The sequence below is a fragment of the Patagioenas fasciata genome, chromosome 1, assembly GCF_037038585.1.
Source record: "Patagioenas fasciata isolate bPatFas1 chromosome 1, bPatFas1.hap1, whole genome shotgun sequence".
Classification (NCBI taxonomy): Eukaryota; Metazoa; Chordata; class Aves; order Columbiformes; family Columbidae; genus Patagioenas; species Patagioenas fasciata.
Genome location: NC_092520.1, coordinates 142,183,782 through 142,204,845, shown reverse-complemented (window position 1 = coordinate 142,204,845; position 21,064 = coordinate 142,183,782). Strand labels below are relative to the sequence as shown.

Sequence of the window (21,064 nt, the reverse complement as noted above, 5' to 3'; positions counted from 1 at the left end):
CCTCATGGCCATGGCCAGCCGGTTTGCTCGTAGTAAAACCATAAGGTATCAGGGATGCTCGGCACACCTGCCCACTCACCTGACTCACAGGCATGACCTGTCATATCGTTGTCACCTTGCACTGCAGAAGTTTTACTGCAACCACCCGGTAGGTCACTGGAAAGAGGACAAGGCTCCCAACAGATAACAGTTTAAATCAAAAAAACATAACCTGAATCCTGCTCTGTCACATGATTAACTGTTTACCTTTTGATTGCTTGTAATAATCAGCTAGTGGCAAGTAAATGAATTTCACAGCACGTGTTGCATACTGCTGTGCCACATAGTTGTTTCTTCTGCAGCTGCAGCAGAGCTAAGGGTAAGGCTGTGAAATTACTAACAGAAGACAATTAACCCTGTCCACTCCCCATGAGAGAAAGGATGCCTCTGAGAGACTCTTTTAGTCACTCCCCTGTCTTTTGCAGATCACAATGCAAAGCCTTTTTATTTTTGGAGGAAATACACCACAAAGCAGTTATCGTCTACACAAGTCTCTGCCACCAGCCTGGCACACGCTGTCCCCGTGGGCTAGTGGTTCTGGCAGCAGCAACCACAGACCAGGAGAAGAAAGGCTTGGGGATGGGACTTGGGTGGCACTGCAGAGCAGGAGCTTCCATACATTTCACAATTTGTTCCCTTCTCACTGCACCTTCTGGGGAGAAGGCAGAGGCTAGGACACTTTATCTAATCTGTTTCAACCAGCCTGTTGGATTAAATATCTCTTCCCATAATAATAAAATTCTACAGTACAGACAACAACACAAGCAAACACCAAAAAAAAACCCAGGAGAAATCACTCCTGTTGGAAAGCAAACAGCTGCCAGAGTTGCTTCCAAACAATCAATACAGGAAATTATTCCTTTTGGTCATCTCTAATTATAGGGGACTCTTCAACAAAGTTGCCATTCACACTGGTGTGGGCGAACTGCTCCACGCCTGCAGCTGAGGGGCACCTCCTTTTCAGAGCTAGGAGCACTGGCTGTGCGCCTATCTGTCCCCAGATGAAAGGGCAGCAGCCTGCCTGCCAGGGAGCACAACCAGCTCCAGCTTCCGCCGCCTATGGGGCAAACGGAGCTTCACAGCATCTGCATTTCCACCAGCTGCTGTCCTGGTCCCTGTAACTTGCTCAGGTCACTGCTGTCTCCACGAGGACTTAGCAGTTTGGACATGACATAAGGGAAGGTAAAAGGTGATGAAGCAGCCAGAAAGATGATGGGAAAGGAACTTGTGCCACCATCAAGCAGGGACATCTCAAGGAGCAGGAGGAGAAGGGGCACATGGGCTGCCTCTGAAACCTCCTGGTGGGAAGCTTAGCCTGCCAGCCCTGTGCTCAGCTGGAGAGCTTTAGGCACTGTGAAGGCAGGAGCACTGCGGTACCTGCACACAGAACTACCCAACTTGCTCTGCACCCAGCTGCAGCTCTGGACAGATCTCACAGAATCACAGACTGGCTGGGGTTGGAAGGGACCTCTGGGGATCAACTAGTCCAACCCACTTGCTAAAGCAGGTTCACCCAGAGATCGCACAGGAAAGTGTCCAGGTGGGTTTCGAATGTCTCCAGAGAAGGAGACTCCACAACCTCTCTGGGCTGCCTGTTCCAGTGCTCTGTCACCCTCAGAGTAAAGAAGTTTCTCCTCATAATCAGATCTGAATGGAAACCACTATTTACTTGTCTACAAAAAACAGGAGGAAGCCCATGTATGCAACACTATGAAACAACCCTGCACAGTCTTTCTGTTAGAAATCACTTCTACCCTTCTTCCTGTGAGTTGGGTGAGGTAGATGCCGGCAGGACAGAACAGGAGGTGCTGCACCGGCAAACCCGACCACAGCATCGGCTGACCTTGCTACCTGCATGGACACAACCCAGCCCTGGAGAACAAACGTTCCTCTCCATTTGTGCGAAAACCGACAGATACCACCGATGGTGCTGGTGGCACTGGGGACAGTTCCCACACCGGTGGTCAGCCATAGCAGCCAAAAAATGACTGCCACCTCTTGGGAAATTCCCTGTAAAGCCCTGGGCAATTCAACAGCTGAGACTCTCTGGTGGCTTTGTCTACCTGGGGACGCTCAAGAAAATTAAATAATATTCATTAAATTAATAACAGAAAGCTGTTCAGATAAATTGTTCTTAGGCCTCTGATGTAGAATTGAAGTGTCATTAATTTAACTCGCCTCCCTTCCTAGCCCTTTAATTCTCAGAGTGAGCATCCATACAGAGTTTTAATGAGGTTTAATTAATCTTCTTTAAAAGGTAGCTTAGATTAACTTTCTTATGTTCCCCCTGTAGAAAACCCATGAATTACAGTATTAAAGCACCCTGCCTCAAAGGATTCTTGCACCATGGGAACACTTCTTGCTCAGAGTTTTTCAATAGTAAAAATTTCTATGGTATCTTTTATGCTAGTTTTAGTCTACTGGCCCAAATAGGTCCACAAAAGATATTTGTATGAACTAATGCAATTAGTTAAAACTTTTTCCCTCTAACTCGATAAAATTATAGGGTCTGCAGGGACATTCTAATTCAAGTTAAGAATGAATTTACTGATCTAACTCTATTTTGTTATGGATTAAGGATTTGCCTACCAATGAACTTGTACTGGTTTTAACAGGCCAGTTTCATTAATGGAGGCCAACTCAAGGAAACAGACATATATTCTAGTAAGGACAACCTGGTTTAGTCAAGGTTAAACATGTACCTAACTGACTTGAGCAGAAACAACTCACTCCTAGGTTGCACAAGTAAATTATTGTGGGCTAAGGCAGCCCCAGGTGCCGCAGGCAGCAGCTGCACCGTAACTCCTTGCACGTCCACTCCAGCCCCAAGGCAAGTGTTGGGTAATTCGAAGGAGGACAAGTCAGCACCTCTCACCTACCACAGCACAAGACAGCAAAAGGGGAATACCTGCAGACGAGCAGGTAACAGACAGATGGTAACAGCATAACTCAGGGCAGCCCAGAATTCTGCTGCTGTATTCGACCAACTCCACCTTTGGTTAACTAACTGGCACCTTTCACAGAAGTGGCATTCTCCTTAATGCAAGGTACTCTTAAAACACACTATGAGCATATGCAGTGAGTTTGCACAATGCAAACTGCCTTCTAAAACAATTGTGTTTAATTGATATGGACAAGGTTGTAGTCACATTCCCTTGAACACAGTCTTTCTGTTAAGAGGATGGACAAGATGCACAATTGAATTACTACGCCATGATGTCCATGAGAGAGGTTCATATGTAACAAAGCAAAACAACTACACTATTTTATGTCGCTTTCCTGTTTTTCAGCTGCTTAAGGTTACAAAAGTGGCAACATGTAGTGGTGTCAAGTATGTTGAGAACTAGTTTTGGAGAGTAATCACTATCAAACCAAAAACTGTTCATATGGCAATGGATTTCCACTGGCCTTAGTTACAAAGAGGGTTCACATGAGTGCAGATCTTGCAAGGTCTGTGGTGCAGAAACGCTGGCTGCCTTGGAGTTACTATTGAAAAAGCCCTGTCGGTCAGGCTTTCGGAAGGGGTAACAGCAACCACGGTTGCTCCCCTTATCTCTGCCCCTAGAGAAAACATACTTGTGGTGAACTGTAAAATAAGTGCCAGGTAGAAACAGAGCTAAAATCATTATAGAGGGAAAACATCTCTGATGTGGTTTCCCTCTTTAAGCCTGCAGCTTGTAAATGGAAAACGTATAGCTACCGATTGCCACTGACTGATGTCCTTACCACTTACACCAAGGTCCCCAGCAATGGCAGGGCAATTGCTCTTGACTGACACACAAGCAAGCGAAGGTGGTACTTCGGTTAGCACAAATAGCATACTTAGCACTCCCACCTGATACCATTGGGCTGATCGAAGTGTCGGCACTGCTGTAAAGTAAATTTAGACCTTTCTGGTTCCCCTGTGTTGCACTCAGGCTACTGCTGCTGCCATTTTTTTTTTGAACTCTCCGGACAGTTCCCAGCTTCTTGTCTCATTAACACAGGACATGCCAATCTGCTTGAGGCAATACTCCAAGATGTAGATGAAATAATTATAGCATTCTTGGTGCTTCCATGAAGAATTGATTCCCAGCACCAGAATACTAGAACAATAATTAAAACTATACAGAGAAATTCAAAATCAAATATGCCAAGTACTCGTCACTAGCAAAAAGGTCAAGATTTTCTTTCCACAGGATCTTGTTCCTACAGCAAATGAATGCTATGCCTTGTTAAATCATGGCAATACAAATTCATTCCAGGATAACAAACCTGTGTCAATTTAATTACTGCAAACTGCATTTGCTGATAGAGACAATAAATAAGACAGAATAAGATAAGAGGATATTGCTTAGAAATGAAGCGTTGTTTCTACAGAATACTCACAGGTGTAAATATGGAGGGCCAGATTATCAGTTTCCCTATGTCAATACGAAGCAATAGAGAACTCTTTCCTTTGTGTCAGGCAATGTCCCAGCTGTAAGATTTCTTACCTGACTCCTTACATGTCTATGGGGCAGATACAGACAAGCCACTCTTTCACCAGGAAGGAAGAACACATTTATGCACAACACCAGGGAAGCATAGGTTTTTGATATGGTGATTTACATTTAAATACGGTCTACAATACATTTATTTATGGGTTTCTGATTTTTATGGAAGAATTGACCCGAGTTGACACACACTGCAGAGTTAAAGCACATTTGTCATTTCTCAGGCAGGACCCTGCAGTTTTCAGGTAGCAAAGGGTATCTTGTTTTTAACCACTACACTGTCTTTGGTTTGCTGTGTGGCTACTGAGGTGGAAAAAAACAGCACTTTTTGCACTTGCTTTCAGCTCTTGCAAGGTGCTTTTCCACCCTATTAAAATGCAAGGAGCTGAATCTATGTTTGGGAACCTTCCAGAGATAACAAATGGGTCCCACCAGGCAGTTTTATGTATTTGTCTTCCTTTACAGAGAAAGACAACAGGCAAGGTAGTTCAAATGAAGCTCAGATAAACCAAAAAGGAAACCACAGGTTTTATTTTTCTCTTCAGAGCTTCACTAAACATGTGAGGCCTCATCCCTCAGCATGAGAGATATTGTGGTGTGCTTTTCTAGGGTTTTTAAATACCTTGGGTCACCTGGAGATTCTGTGCACTCAATCATGATGTTATCCAAAAGATACAAACTCTTTAATTCTTCTTTTCTGACTTTCTTAGACTTTAGTAGAGATCACAGTATCACAGTATGTTTGGGATTGGAAGGGACCTTGAAAGACCATCCAGTCCAATCCCCCTGCTGGAGCAGGAACGCCTAGGTGAGGTCACACAGGAACATGTCCGGGCAGGTTTTGAATGTCTCCAGGGAAGGAGACTCCACAACCTTCCTGGGCAGCCTGTTCCAGGGCTCTGGCACCCTCACTGAGAAAAAGTTTTTTCTCAAATTTAAGTAGAACCTCTTGTGTTCCAGCTTGATCCCATTACCCCTTGTCCTATCATTATTTGCCACCGAGAAGAGCCTGGCTCCATCCTTGTGGCACTCACTCTTTACATATTTATAAACATTAATAAGGTCACTCCTCAGTCTCCTCTTCTCCAAACTAAAGAGACCCAGCTCCCTCAGCCTTTCTTCATAAGGGAGATGCTCCACTCCCTTCATCATCTTTGTTGCCCTACGCTGGACTCTCTCCAGCAGTTCCTTGTCCTTCTGGAACTGAGGGGCCCAGAACTGGACACAATATTCCAGATGGGGTCTCACCAGGGCGGAGTAGAGGGGAAGGAGGACCTCTCTTGATCTACTAACCACCCCCCTTGTAATACACCTGAGGATGCCACTGGCCTTCCTGGTCACAAGGGCACAGTGCTGGCTCATGGTCATCCTGTTGTCCACCAGGACTCACAGGTCCCTTTCCCCTACACTGCTCTCTAATATGTAATTTCCCAACCTATACTGGAACCTGGGGTTGTTCCTGCCCAGATCCAGGACTCTACACTTTCCCTTGTTAAATTTCATCAGGTTATTCCCCGCCCAACTCTCCAGCCTGTCCAGGACGCACTGGATGGCAGCACCGTCTTCTGGCGTGTCAGCCACTCCTCCCAGCTCAGTGTCATCAGCAAACTTGCTGATAGTACACTCAATTCCCTCGTCTAAATCATTAATGAATATATTGAATAATATTGGCCCCAGTACTGACTCCTGAGGCACTCCACTAGATACAGGCCTCCAACTAGACTCCGCACCATTGACTACCACTCTCTGGCTTATCTCCTTAAGCCAGTTTGCAACCCACCTCACTACTCCATTGTCTAGACCACACCTCCTCAACTTAGCTGTGAGGATGCTGTGGGAGACTGTGCCAAAGGCTTTACTGAAGTCAAGGTAGACCACATCCACCACCCTGCCATCATCCATCCACCTTGTTACATTCTCATAAAAGGCTATGAGGTTGGTCAAGCATGACTTACCCTTGGTAAAGCCATGCTGACTGCCCCTAATAACCCTCTTATCCTTGATATGCCTTGAGATGGCACCAAGGATAAGCTGTTCCATTACTTCCCCACGGACAGAGGTGAGGCTGACCGGTCTATAATTACCCGGGTCCTCCTTCCTGCCCTTTTTGAAGACTGGAGTGACATTTGCTTTCCTCCAATCCTCGGGCACCTCTCCCGTTTCCCAAGACTTGGCAAAGATGATGGAGAGTGGTCCAGCAATGACTTCAGCCAGCTCCCTCAGCACCCGCGGATGCATCCCATCTGGACCCATGGATTTATGGATGTTCAGACTATTTAATTGCTCCCTAATCCAGTCCTCATTGACTAAAGCAAACTCCTCCATTGACCTGGCTTCATCCGGGGTGTCAGGGGTACAGGGTTCCCCAGGACAGCCTCCAGCAGAGTAGACAGAGACAAAGAAGGCATTCAGTAATTCTGCCTTCTCTGTGTCTTCTGCCACCAGGGCACCCACCCCATTCATCAGTGGGCCTACATTGCCTCTGGTATTAGTTTTATCTGCTATGTATTTGAAAAAGTTCTTTTTGCTGTCCTTGAGCCCCCTCGCCAGCTGTAATTCTAAGGAGGCCTGGATACCTGGATATATGATGTTCCAGCTTCAGTCTTTGACAAAATGTTTTGGCAAATAAGTCCGATTGTTTATCCTCTGGTGGTAGCTTTACTTTCTTTGGTCCACAGAGCATAAGGGAGAAAATTATTTTCTAATGTCTCCTTCTCTTTATCCCTCTCCCCTCCCTTCCTAATTCCACCCAAACAGAAAGGTCATTGAGGCGAGACTGACAACTCAGTGTAGTTACATGAGCTCCTGCACACCTCTCTGTGCTGAAAAGCAGTTTTAATTCTTCTTTTACTTCCCTCAATCATGACTCTGCTCTTGAAGGACCTAAAAGTTAAACAGCAGCAGCCTGGAGGCACTTCAAGTCATATTGCCAATAAGTGACCACAAAGGATTAACATTCCAGTTTGTGCTTTGTAACCAGGTCGGCCTACGCTGGCAACAGAAAGTTAGAGTGGTATAAGGTGCTTCTTCCATGCCATGGTAAAACTCCCACTGACTTCAACAACATGAGAACATCACTCCTTCCTCAGGTTCTGGGGGAAGCCTTCTTCCCCAATACATTAACTGTCTTGTAATCAGTCCAGGTTACAGCACTAGAGAGATGCAGAAATGGCTGTACCGGATTGGAGCACCCAAGCCTAATAATTAACCTGAGGAATACTTTCTGGTCCTTTAAATGGGGAGTATCTTACAATAAAGCTTGAGATGTACAATCTGCTATTAAAATACTTGTAACAGCTTTATCCCAGAAATTGAGGTTCTTCTTTCCTTCAAAGACAGACTGCAGAGAGAAGTTATGAGATTTTCCTTCCCCCTCACCCCTTTTTTTAGAAAAAAATCTTTTATGTCTTAGATGCAAAGAAAGGGAGTTATCTGGCTCTCTTGGTAAATTGTGAGGTATGTGTCATGTTGGTGATCCCTTCTGTCCCTATCCATACCCTCTGTCATGTCACTGTATGTCAGAGGACTGGTGTGGGTCCTGTATCCCATGCTAGAATATTAAATGCATGGTCGGTAGGCATACTTCCAGCAAATAGTTTACTGTAGACAGGATGAAAGATTTGATGCAAAGAAGGAAAATCAATCACCCAAACAATGAAGCAAGAGGCTCAACTTCACTTCAGGCCCATTTATTCAGGAGGTCTTTGGCAGGGACTATTTTATTCTCCATGCCAGCGTGCAGCTAGCTGAGCAAGCAAGGAATGCATGCAACTTGCAATAGGTCAGTAACTTCCCAGAGGTCAAGGAAATTGCTCATATGCTGAAGCCAACCCACGCTCACATAAAACAAGTGCTTACTGAGCTTTGCTGAATCAGCATCTACCTTCTGAATAAGGTCCAAGGATTGCTGTAGCTTACATTTCCTCTTAAAAAAGCTTCCCTTCCTTTCCCTTCCACAAATAAAGTTTCTTCTCCTACAAATTGTCAGAGCTCTTCCCCTACGCCATAACAAGCTATTACATGAGCAATACCAGATACACCCTGCATTAGTTACCAAATCTCTGCTGCTTTAATCCAGTCTAACAGGACAGACTGCTGTGTGTCAGCATGGGCCTTCGTCAATCTGTGACCTTCAGCTGACATTACAGCTGCTGTCTTGAAGAACACGACCAACTCCTTAATCATGTAACACAGCTGCACAAGGCTGCCCAGGACAGAAATGGGGAAATTTAGCACCGGGTTCAACACTTAGTCCAGGGTCCATATCACCAGATTCATCCTCTAGCAGTGGGAACTTGCTGCAGCGTCACTTCTGTTATGGAGGAGACATCCAAGATAGACAGCAATAGGAATTAGACAATGTGCACACCAAGACATCATCTCTCAGTCTGGGATAATCCATGCACACAAGACCACCATGTGCTCTTTGGACAGATGAATTATTCTCTCTGTTTCAGCACTATTCACATGTTGAGTTAATCTAAGTCAAGGAAATTCCATTATCATGCCATGAACGTATAAAATTTGCTTTTCTTTGACGTGACATTTGAGTTTGGGAAAAAGCCTTTGCTCTGAAATCCAATTATTGACTAACACTGCTAAGTATGTAAATAGCTCATTCCCATATCCTCTTCTGACCTTTTTCTATAATTTCCATTAGATTTTAAATGACAAGTTTGGCAGAGCTATTGCCAAGAAAGGACTTTCACTATCCCCACCACACAACCATAGTTAACATATGCAGAAATAAATGGCCAGGGGCAAACTGCCTCTCGGTTCCTTATTGATTTCCACCAACAGCTTTGCAATGAGAATGGATTTGGCCTTTTACCCTAAACAGGCATCCACTTTGTTAACACCTCTAGTTGTTGAATAAAGCAGATTTGCAAAGAAACTGTTTCTTGTAGCACTGATCCTGGCAAATATCTCCACATCACCTCCAATGAACTTTCTAAATCAGGATGTTACACAGTTCCCACCTCACCACTGAATTCATCCGAAAGCCAGATCCTGCCCAGAGCCAACACAGATTCTGTAAAGAAGAAACCACAAAAAAGCTAGCAGGTCTGTTAGTAACAACACTTCTGAAGCCTGGTTTACAATGGGCAGTTTACCTCGTGTCTAAAAAGCGATGAGGCCTGATAGAAAACCTTCCTGTGATTAAAGTTTTTGCAATGGTACTCTCTCATGTGGAGTCTCTGGTGTCTATTAACACAGCTTGGCTTCACAGTTCAATTACGTGAATTCTTTGATGTCTCATTATGCAGTTAAGCCCATGCTCCAGTTTTTCCCTGAGGTTCCTCTCTCTCCTCTCTCCAGACACTAATTTCCATGAAACTCCTAGGAAATCTTAATATCTCGGATACTGCTGTCATTGTGCCACAATCAGCCAGCAGTTTCAAGAAGCATTTGGCAAGATAGAGGCTAGAGAGAAGGGAGACAATGGGCAAGCAAACAGTCCTATCGGATAAGTATCTTTTTCTGAGAAAACTAGGTTAAATACACCATTATATTATATGCTTCAATAAATGTGCACTGTGATAGCAGGGGTGAACTCCACTTCTCGACGCAGCAGAGAGAATCTTACTCCTTTCCTCCATTTTTGTCACAGGCCTTTAGATTATACTGCTCTTTAAAACAATTGCAGACACAGAACTAATTCATATTGTGATGAAGAGCAAAGAAATGTTTGAAGTGTAGGAGAAACTATATCCTTACTATTCGTCTATTAAAAAAATCACCAGCCAGGAAAATCTCAGCTTCTTCATTCCCCAAGAATCCACTCCTGGCTCTGTCCTTCACTTCTGCCTCATACCCCTTCTCTTCAACACAAGCTCATGTTTTTCTTCAATCAAGCAAAAAAAAATATCTTAAACTTGCATTTTGCCTGGAATTCCTCTTTTTGTTTCTCCTCACTACCACTAAAAAGAAACAACAAAAAAGCCCTAAGGCAAATACCAGTATTTGGTCTTAATGTTTTTATATCAACAACTTTCATTGTACTTGGTTCTAGTGACCAAATGTGACCGTGATTCAACCATAAATTCACTTTGTTGCCAACTCCAGATGTGAAACTTCATATACAGAACTGCTAATGCACAAACACGTATTATTTAATGGAAGTCATGTTATTACCACATACACTGGTCTGCTTGCAACATTTTGTATTTCAAGGCCCACAATTTCAAAATGAGTCTCTGCTCTCAGACCCTCTGGATCCTAAGTTATACAATCTGAACCTCTCCAGTCTCTACTTTTACATATTGGACCACATTTAATTGCACAGAAGCTCTGACGTTCTGGGTTAAGAAGTTTTTAAATGAATAAGCAAAATCAGAGACTGTTTAAGAATAGTTCAGCAGTACCGTACAGGAAGACAGATAAAGAAAACAGCCTGGGAAAGTAACCAATTTACCTGGAGTATTAACAGCATCTGAATAATAGAAGGTGGAACTCTGGCTCTGGAACGTGATAATGCATCTTCCAATTTAATGTTAAGGGTAATTATATTCCTGAAGTGCAGAAGAGCCAGCTGCCGAACCGAGGGCTCCTTCCCCTTCGAAACAGAAACAAAGCAGTGTGAAAATTAGTTTCAAAAGACTCTGTCAGAATTCCTTCCTCTACTTCTAAGGGATTACAAGAATGGTAAACCTAAATGAAAAGCAAAGGAAACAACAATAGACACAGAACAGCCTACGAGTCTGCAGAGTGAATTTGCTTCAGCAGTAATGAATGCTGCACACAGTGACAGTCTGACCCTGTATGAAGATGATGAGGGGTTGGGGTGAGGTGTGGGGGATCACGATCGTACCTGAGCACAGGTTATATATGAATATTTTATACTTCAACAGTAATGAAACGTATCATGTTGTTTGTTTTTTAAAACAAGCAAACAAAAGTAGGGCTGAAAAAGGCTTGAATTTCCATTATTTCTCAACATTTTGAGTACTGGTTGGGTACAATCTTCCCATTATGGCAGGAATCCTCACTCACTTCACATGTAGATCCTCCTTTTCTCTACAGTTTGGAAGACTTCACTATAAGGCAGGAGCAGAGCTCAAGTTTCATATTGCACTTTTAAAGACATCTTGTTGCAGTTCAATAATACCTTCTCACTGAAGAAAATATTTTCTGAAGAATACATTGCTAGCTCTCCCTGCAGAGATTACCACCACTTGCCTTATGAGGAGGTGAAAAACTGTTGCTGTTTCTGGCATCAAGGTTTTTTCCTCAGGTACTCATGGCTGTAAATACATATTCTTGCCTGTAGTTATGAGTGCTGCCAGTCAAATATTAATGCTTCTGGAAGGCCTGGTATTCAGCTGATATTGACTTATCTTAGTCTGGAATAAAGAACTCTGACCCAACCCCACCTCACCCATACCTTTTCACTTTGTTAATTATTTATACTGAAGTATAGAAGGCCCCAAATCCGTTTCAGTTGCTAATGAACAGAATTTACAAGAGCACATAAGCACCAGCTGGGCTTTTGGAAGTAACCTCAGAACATCAGGTACTCAGACCTATTAGAAATCACATGGGACTTAGGGCTCTTAGTCCCTCTTGGTTCCTTTGAAAATTCAAGCAATATTTTCCATCTAAAAGGTGAGGAGACTTGTGTTGCTAAATTATTTCCAAAGGCTTAAGGAACACAACAGTGAAAAGGGGTATTTGGTGCAATTTTCAAAAACATTTCAGTGAGTTCTAATTCAGTCAAGTCAGTATGGAAAGCCAGGCTGAGAGCCTACCTGTATCCTTAGGTTCCCAAATGCCTTGGATTGAAATTATGTGGCGCTTAGAAAAATCTCCTATTGTGTTCCAATAAGGTTTTTTAACACCATATTATGTCTATAGTTTTAAAGTTTCTACTGGTAAGACACAAGTGAACAGGTGAAGTAGCCCTGTATGATTTTAGAGCTCTTCTCTCTCAGAACCAAATTCTGGTAAAGTTGCATGAGGTCCACTTGGATAAAGGAGATAAAGTTTCGCCAAATATGTTTAGGCACCTAAAAGCAACTCCAAAGTACTTATATCTCTCTGGTACAGATTTCCAAATCAGATCAAGTACCTACTGTGGTACAGAAGTTCTGTGCTCATGTAAACTGGCCTTTCTCCACTGACTATTGCTGTTCATTTATAGTAGCATAGAATTTGACCTTGAAAATACAATTCCTTTTCAAAAGTGGAGATACTTCAGAGATGATGGCAGAGAAGGAAATGCATATACTTAAGACAAACCAGCTCCACTTATTGCAATGTGTGCGTATTTCTGTTTATCATTCGTAACCTTTTTTTTAAGTGTGAGTTGACAGAAGAAGAAACCATCCTCCCTGTACTCCACTCCTGTTTTCAAAGTTCCCCTTCATCTTTTTCACCCAAGCACTTCAAATCCATTTGCATAAGTAATTTATTTGCATGACAAGACTATACAGAACAGCTGCACTGGGAGGCTGGCCCAAGGAGAGAGAGTTAAGGATTGCATCAATCTGTTGATGAACCAGTTTAGTTGCTTTTTCCAGTTTTTCAAGATTCTATAGTAACAGAGTAATTTTTCACCTGCACAGGATAGAAAATAGCCTGAAGCATGGGCAGGACATCACTGAAGAAAAAATCCCAGGTTTCAGCTAAGGTATCCAGTAGTTTTTGCCCTGCAAAAACACAAAACAAACTAGTGAACTGTTTAGGTTGTAACTGGCTAACTGCAAAGACTAAAATAGGCAGGAAACAATATGGATCTGCTATTATACACAAAGATGAATCATGTAACAGCTACTATTAGCAGTACGGAATCAGTATTCCTTTCGCTGTATGGGATCATTCAGTATTTGCATTCAGTATTTGTGACTTCCCAGATGACACATCTAATGTTCTTAAGTAAACTCATAGATCTTGAGGTTAAAGCTTACTCAGAAAAACCCCGTGAAGAATAAAGAATACTAGCCCAGGTTACCTCCTCCTCTTCTTACAGTAATATCTACTGGACAAGACTTCAGAGGAAAGCAGCAGAAGAAGAACACAGCAGGATCAACATGAAAACATTCATGCAGAGAAATCTCCCCCACCACGCTCCCCTCTGCCCCACCAAGCCATAGGGCTACACAGCAAGCTGTGTTCTGTGGAGATCCATCCCATCAGATAAATCCCTCAGCTTCCCTGTACCTCCACTTACACAGAAAACCTCACCCAAGATCTATGGAGAAAAGTGCAGGGTGTTGCGGCTCTACTTTTTACTGTAACTTTTAAAGGATGCTGTTAAAACATGTTATGACGCGAATCCCCCATGGTCCTCACAATGAGGCTACCTCCCTCTCTATATCCAGTGAAGACTGGAGAAGCTCTGGCCAGGTCCTACAACCAAGTTGGACACAGAGTTTCTCACTGAACATTTTGTAAAACACAGAGGCAAATGCAGGAGCTGAGATCTACAGGACAGGAAGCCTGGCGTGATAGCTGAATGCTTGGCTTCAAATCCATGTTCCCCAAAACAGCCTGTGTGACCTTGAGCAAGCTCTTCAGCATCCCTGTGCCCCTAACCCAACTGGGAAATGAGGGCAATGCCATTGCACCTCCACCAGCAAGTATTATGGAGATAAATACACCAATGATCATGAGGTGTTCAGACAATAAAATATGCCTATCAGAAAGGAAATTCAATAGCAATCCATCAATATTACTACTGGTGGCAGAATCAGATATTAGTCTTAATTTTGGTTTTACAGCATTACTTATGGCCTCGGCCAGGGAACATTATGCCCAGAATTGCACACACGTCACAAAGAAACTCTGCATTAAAGTATCTACACTTCCAAGTTAGTCAAGTGCCAGCCTTTATTATGGGATACTTGATCTCCCTGCATTTTTAAGCACATGGCAAAGAGCACCAGCTCTGGCCCATCTGCAACTCCCACATTTTTCCTGGGCTGACAAATTTAAGTGCTTTCAGTGACAAATGTGGACCACTGTGCTATACTGCAGCTGCTGGCTTGTGAACCACACCAAGAGCTTCAATCCTGCACCACCAGGCAGGAGTTCTCCTTGTCCTACATACTCATGCACAAGACTGAAAAGGGTGTTCTCCATTTCAATGTTTTAGAATTTGTCTTGCATTAATTCTAGTGAAACAGCAGGGAGCCAGGTCCAAAATTTCCCAGTAGCTATAGCAGTAATAATAATAATGATAAATACAGTTGCATTATAACCTCCATATACCAGTGTCCAAAACACTAAGGTGTTTCAAAGATGTAACTCAGATCATGAAGGAGAAACCCAACCACTCTATGCCTTGAGGGCAGAGTTTTAAAAAGACTTAACTACGTTAGTTGCCCACAAGTTGAAGTTAAGTGGAAATGAAGCCTTTACAAATTTGGCTCCAGATGTGGGTGCTGAACATCGGACCTTTTCAAACCGTGCTGCTAGAATATCATGAAGTCAAATTACCCTGATGAGATGAACATAACTTTACTGTCACACACTTCTTTCATCTTGTGGGCAGCTTGTTTTGCAAAGTGATGGATTTCTGTACAGCAGCTCAGAAAGGCTGCAGAGTTAACTGCTAGGTGCACCTCTTACTGGGGGCTGTAAAAGAATTCCTATGGTTTGTTGATCATGAGCATCTTTCACACGGAAGAACATGACTTCCGTGTCCTTTCAAGAAGACATTCGTTGTACTGGCAGGAAATGCTCCCTACATTTACCATAAGCATTTGCCGGATTCCAGGAAGTGGGGTTACTCTAAATGCTCATTTTAATGAAGGACAATACAGTCAATTTTGTATGACATAAAAATGCATGCAGTACTTTTCATAGTGCTTATAAAAGCTAATTGAAACTCCTGAAATAAGAATTTTTAAAAATCAGCATTTCAAAACCTCCTGCAGGACAAAAACCCTTTGAAGTGTGCTCTGAAGTGATCTTTTTCCTCTTTTGAAAACGTCGACACCAACTGGACAGGGAAACTCAAACTACATGATGCGGGACAACCTGAGATTTGAGGGCAGGACGGCTCCTGCTGCAGGCCCAGGAAGGGAGCCCTGCTCAGAATGGGAGCTCCCAAGGTTTCCATGCTCCCCACTTTGTCTCGGGTGTTTTGGGAGCCATGGGGTCACCGACTATGGGATGGACTCTGGGGTGCTACTGCTTCTGATGCCAGGAGACCCAAACTACAGCCTTGGAAACTCATATCTGCCAGCAGCTCCCCAGGCAAGCTACCAGAAAGCTGCCTGTCAGAAAGAACACTGCCTCTGAATGAGATTACTAAATCACAGCCACCCTCCTGTAACTTGCCAGTTTTAGTGAGCTGACATTTCCACGGTTGGACTTGGAAAAAACGTGACTGATTTAATCCTCACCTTACCAGCATTTCTCACCATTGTTTAACAGGTAACCACAAAATGACAGACCAAATTCAAAACCAAAATAAACTTAACCACTTGCTGAAATTCTGTATTTGCTAAACATGGTCATAGATTTGAAAGCCACTTAGTAGTCTCACATTTTAATTTTTCATCTCACAGCTTTGATCTCAAACATCAGAGTATTTTTGATTTTCAAGCTAGTAAAACCAGAAGAAAAAGGATTTGGACTTTGGTAGGTCTCTCCATCTGATTTGCCAATTCGATACTTAAAAATCAACTTCCTTTGTCATTTGCAAACCAGCTATGAAGGTCTCAAGATATTCACAGCTCCCCTTGTGCTCTTCAAACTGTTATTTTATATAACTAAGGAATTCTTAGAAGAGTTTGGATTTTGAATGGTATTTTTTAATGCGAAATTTGTTCCTTTTTTGCAGTGTTCAGGGCTATCGTCTTTTCGTGAGAAATGCTAGGTCCCACAGCACCATCTTAATCTGATCAACTGTACTGCCAGTAGTGAAAGGTCACATTTAGGATTTACAGATAGCTGAAATAAATAGAAACGTTTGTCTCCAGGCTACTGCTTAAACAGTATATTTAGACTAAGTGGTATTATGACTGCAGCTTTGGAAAAGGAAAGACACATTTCTTTAAAATTGCTTCAAGACCCTCCAAAGATCTTCAGACTATTCGCATGGGCAATAATTCTTGAAGATATTCTGAAACCATTTCACCCTCTGATGGTGTATGCCTACACACAGGACAAAACGGCGTATTTAAGAGCACATCTAAATGCTGCACAACAGCACAGGACACAAAATGAGCATGACCGTAAAATGACACATTGGGTGGAAGATATTCTTGATGTTTACTTCCATAAGATGACACCTCCAGAAGGTGCAGACAGACAAATGGGGCCTTGACTGTAAAAAAAGAGACAGTGTCTGACCTCGTTTAACTAATCATGAATCCAGAATAAATCTTAAAACAACCTACAGCATTATTTTGGACTTACCCAGACACTTCATGTAATTTGGATCTTAGTGCTTAGTTTTTTGTTTATTAAGATAGCTCACTCTATTTTTCTGATTTTCCTTAACATTGAGCAGGCTATAATTGAAGGAGAAGGAAGTGTTCATGCTGGAGGTAATTTTTCCTTTACTCCTTTGCTGCTGCTCTAGGCAACCACCTCTCCTTGATGAAAGCTAATGGAACACCAAGGCAGGACACAACAGACTGCAGGAATGAATTGATAGAAACTAATCCAGACTCAGGATGATAGTGGAAAGGACCACAATACCTTCACAACGCATTTGCTAAAACTCCTGTGACAAACAGACAGCCATGCTGAAATGCAATTTACCTTCATAAAACCGGATCTTGTCCCTTAGGATCACCATGCCTTTTGTGAGCAGCTGATTCTGCAAATAAAATAAAGACTCCCTTTACTCAATTCTGTACTTCCCTACAGCCATCATATTTCACATTTTGTTAATTCTTAACTTCTGACAGTACAGGGGGTCTTTTATTTTACTGATCAATCATTAAAGGATGCCTCCTATGTCCATCTTGCTAAAATCACTTGGGACACTTGTGAAACTACGATATAACCACCTGCTGCCTTCAGGATACAGTATGTATTCTGTGTGGTACAAAGTGCTTCTCAAACTTCAAATGGCTGACTCATGACGCACAAACTCTTTTTGGAGAAGCAGAAAGAATACTGCTTCAATGGATGGTGTGTACTTACTATTAAATGTCTTTCCTATTAACTACTACAATTAACTTCACTGTTTTACTCAGGAACTTAAATTTGAAGTTAAAAGAGAATGTCTGAAGTCTATCGAAAGACAGCAATGTCATACAGAGACACAGTGACTGCACAAATCTTCCACAGCTTGGGCTTTCACTATCTATCTAACTAACTAACTATATATATAAAATCCAAATCTCATTAGCCCGTAAATGACAGAATACAGAGAAGTCAATGGACATCTCTTAATGGTTTCAAAGGGCTCCAAATCGGCATTTTGAGTGGGTGAAATGATTTAGCTCAGTAGTGTATAACAAAATATGATTTAAATGAAAGAAAACACATGCCTACCTGTAGATATTCAGTGAAAAAGGATCCCAGTTCTGTTTTCAATAATTGCCTGTATTAAAAAGAATAAGAAACGGATCTGTGTAACCAGCAAAATGTGTTTAGCTGTGCACTGCACAGAAAAGGGAAAGTTCACTAATAGCAAAATATTTTCATATGAGCACAGAACCTGTCAATAATACCCAACGACAAATATGACAAACAGGATCAACAATACCAAGACTCCCAACCAGCATTTCTGTGTTGAAAAATATCTGCTGTGCTTTTAGATGGCTCAGTTGCACAAATACAATGTGAAGGGAAATTGAGAATTTTATGAAAAGAAGATGTTTTCCATCCTACATCTAGTGCTTTTAAAAATGCTTGAGTTGCTCCCCTGCTGTTCCAGGGTGTTGCAGACGTGGGAGAGCTCCTGGTGCTCTCTGCCCACCCATGGGTCTGAGCCAAAACCCAAGCAAGTGGCTTGGCTGACATGTGTTCAGGGCCAAATCATCTCTGTCCTGTGTCAAGTAAAAAAACCCGAGCCATGACAAAACGTTTATGGAAAAAAAACTGCAACAGGATGATATCCTGTGGGCTTTGTTGCACGTATGAAACTTGGGCAGTTTTCATTAAAAGGGTCACGATCTTCTAGTCAGGAGACCCATGACAACAGAAGTTTCATATGGTTTCACTGAAAAAGCAGGTAGGAATTTAACAGATTAGTTCCACCTTTCATGACTTCTTTACTCTCAAACCTACAGAGCAATCTCAAAGAGCAAACTGAACTCATAGGGAAAGGATTCCCCTGAGCAACTCCCAGATTCAGAAACTGAATTCAGCCTGACACTTGCATTCAGACCAAACTCAGTACATTGCTAAAGAGCTGTATGTCACTGAAGTCCCACATCTTGGATGCTGGATGTACTTCTCTGCACTCAAGTCACTATTTAGATGCATCGATGAGGGCTCAGACCTTGTAAAAATCTAGCCCCAGTTCGGTTTTCTGAATATCTGCAAATCTGGCCTGGAGCTCTTTTGAAAACCTGTCCCTGTGTGACCACCTCAGGTCCCATGAAGAAATAAGATCAAATTTGACTTAAAATCTAAACACACACTTCAATTAGGGTAGTTATGTAAATTATATAGTCAGTAGCATGTTATAATCTGCCCTTTTGGGTTATGTCTTTTATGAACAACTAATTAATCAAATTATTTAACTAGTGAACAAATACACGTCTGGTTTAAAAATTTTAGCATTTCCCTGTGCTCCATGGAGAAGTCTGCAGGAGTTGTATCTGATGTTTTTTTCCCCACATGCTTTAGCACAGCCTCTTGAGATCTTCTGGAAATTCACGGAAAGGAGGTGCAGGTCAATCTTTAGGAGATCAAAACACAACTTATTTTGTGTTGTGGACAGCGCATGTTCACAATGACCTCATAGCACCCTGTGGAAACACCCTAGCCATAAATGAAACTTAAAATAAACAAAAAGAAGGGGGTTTTCAGATGCTCCTAAGCATCAAAATCCTTTTCAGCTAGAAACCTGATTAATTCAGACAAACTATCTATGGACAAAAATTTTCAAAGCCAGCCCAGGCTTTAGCTGTAGGTCTCTCATTGCCATGAATGGCCACTATATGGCTGGCCCCATTGGCACACTGTTGCCACATATGACAGGACAACCCTTGCAGCTCCATCCTCTGTGGCGCCCACTGATAAGCCCTTGGCAGAGGTTAAAACCCACCTCCCCCAAAGATTCTTAAAGCCTTAAGAGTACTCACGAGCCCCCACTGCAACACGCACAAGGATGCTACAGTCAAACGGTGCCGTGCTCACTCAAAATGGAAATTTGATATCCACGTGGTATGATTATTTTCTGGATTGCAAATGATGGCACTAAAAGTTTTTCTTTTAACATGGACAGATAAGCCATTTTTAGGTTAAAATAACAAGAAAGTGGCAGTTCTGAATTCAGGTATGACAGAGACAATTTATTCCCACATATCTCTTAGGGCCACTGTTTAAAAAAAAATACTGATACTTTATGCTGACAAGTTTTGCTTAATTCTCTACCCTCTCCTCAAGCCCGCAGCCCTTTGAAGTCTAGAACTGGATTCCTCATAGTCTTGAACAGGTGATTTACAAATACTTTCTCTTTTCACATTTTAGGTTCTACTGATAATTCCTGGCATTTAGGGCAAGAAATACAAAATTATATTCTACGTATCCAGTAACTAGCCCTCTGATAAAACAAGATCCCACCACATTTCCATTTTCTCAGCTGCGAAAGAACTAAACAACCAGCTTGTGGTTAATGATATGCACTGGACTGCATCACACCAAGCAGCGCTACAGCTACATTAGCATCTCTGTTTACAGGGTGGACAAAGAACTGACAGCACAATTAATGCATCTTGCTCTTTGAATCCCTAATAATACAGATACTTCACACTGCTTAATTAATTTCTCATGAAATAGTGAGGCCCTCAGGCCACATCAGAACACTGGTGTTTGATGTTCTCTGTAGCCATATTCATTCAAAATAGATTCACAACAAAACCGGATCCAAAATATTGCCTGCATTTTTTTTTCCTCCTTGTTTAATTTCCTTTAACAAAAATCAGGTAGGTTGTCACCTGTCAGATCCTGGATAATTCAGATTACTGAATAGCCTTATGTAGATATCAGGACATCATGGTGGAATCCAAGTAAAAATCTGATTAAACCTAAAAGAAAACCCTGATAAGATAGCAGAGCTCTTTTCAAGCACATCTGATTTTGAAGCCAGTCATTTTGCACTCTCATGAAGCCTGTATATCATTGGTATCAGGTTTCATAGCTTGTTTAATGACTTCATAAATTAAGATTATAATATAAATTCACATAAAATATGCTAAAATAGGTCCTTACTTTTTTGTATCTTCCTGCTGCCACTACTCTGGTTCATTTTGAAATTAACTCTTGCAACATTACTCAGAATGGCAAGTCAAACACTGTAAAATATCCATTAAGCAAAGTTAAATGAAGCAAATGGAAACAAGTGATTCTACTGGACTTGAGCTCTTGCTACAACAGAGGAAATGCCACTAAAATGTGCTTTGTTTCCATCAAATCCG

General features: G+C 42.2%; 1 protein-coding gene across 8 annotated transcripts in view; it reads right to left on the bottom strand.

Annotated features, from left to right (window-relative positions):
* Nucleotides 1-21,064, bottom strand: part of PRR5 (proline rich 5) — a 97,334-nt gene that overhangs the window by 21,523 nt on the left and 54,747 nt on the right. For all 8 annotated transcript variants that reach the window (XM_065862595.2, XM_071816532.1, XM_071816543.1 and 5 more), the window contains 4 exons: nt 17,970-18,018; nt 17,229-17,286; nt 13,071-13,162; nt 10,930-11,070 (listed from right to left, as the gene is read on the bottom strand). In XM_065862595.2, coding sequence (XP_065718667.1) covers nt 10,930-11,070; nt 13,071-13,162; nt 17,229-17,286; nt 17,970-18,018 — 340 coding nt within the window. The remainder of the gene's footprint in view (nt 1-10,929; nt 11,071-13,070; nt 13,163-17,228; nt 17,287-17,969; nt 18,019-21,064) is intronic.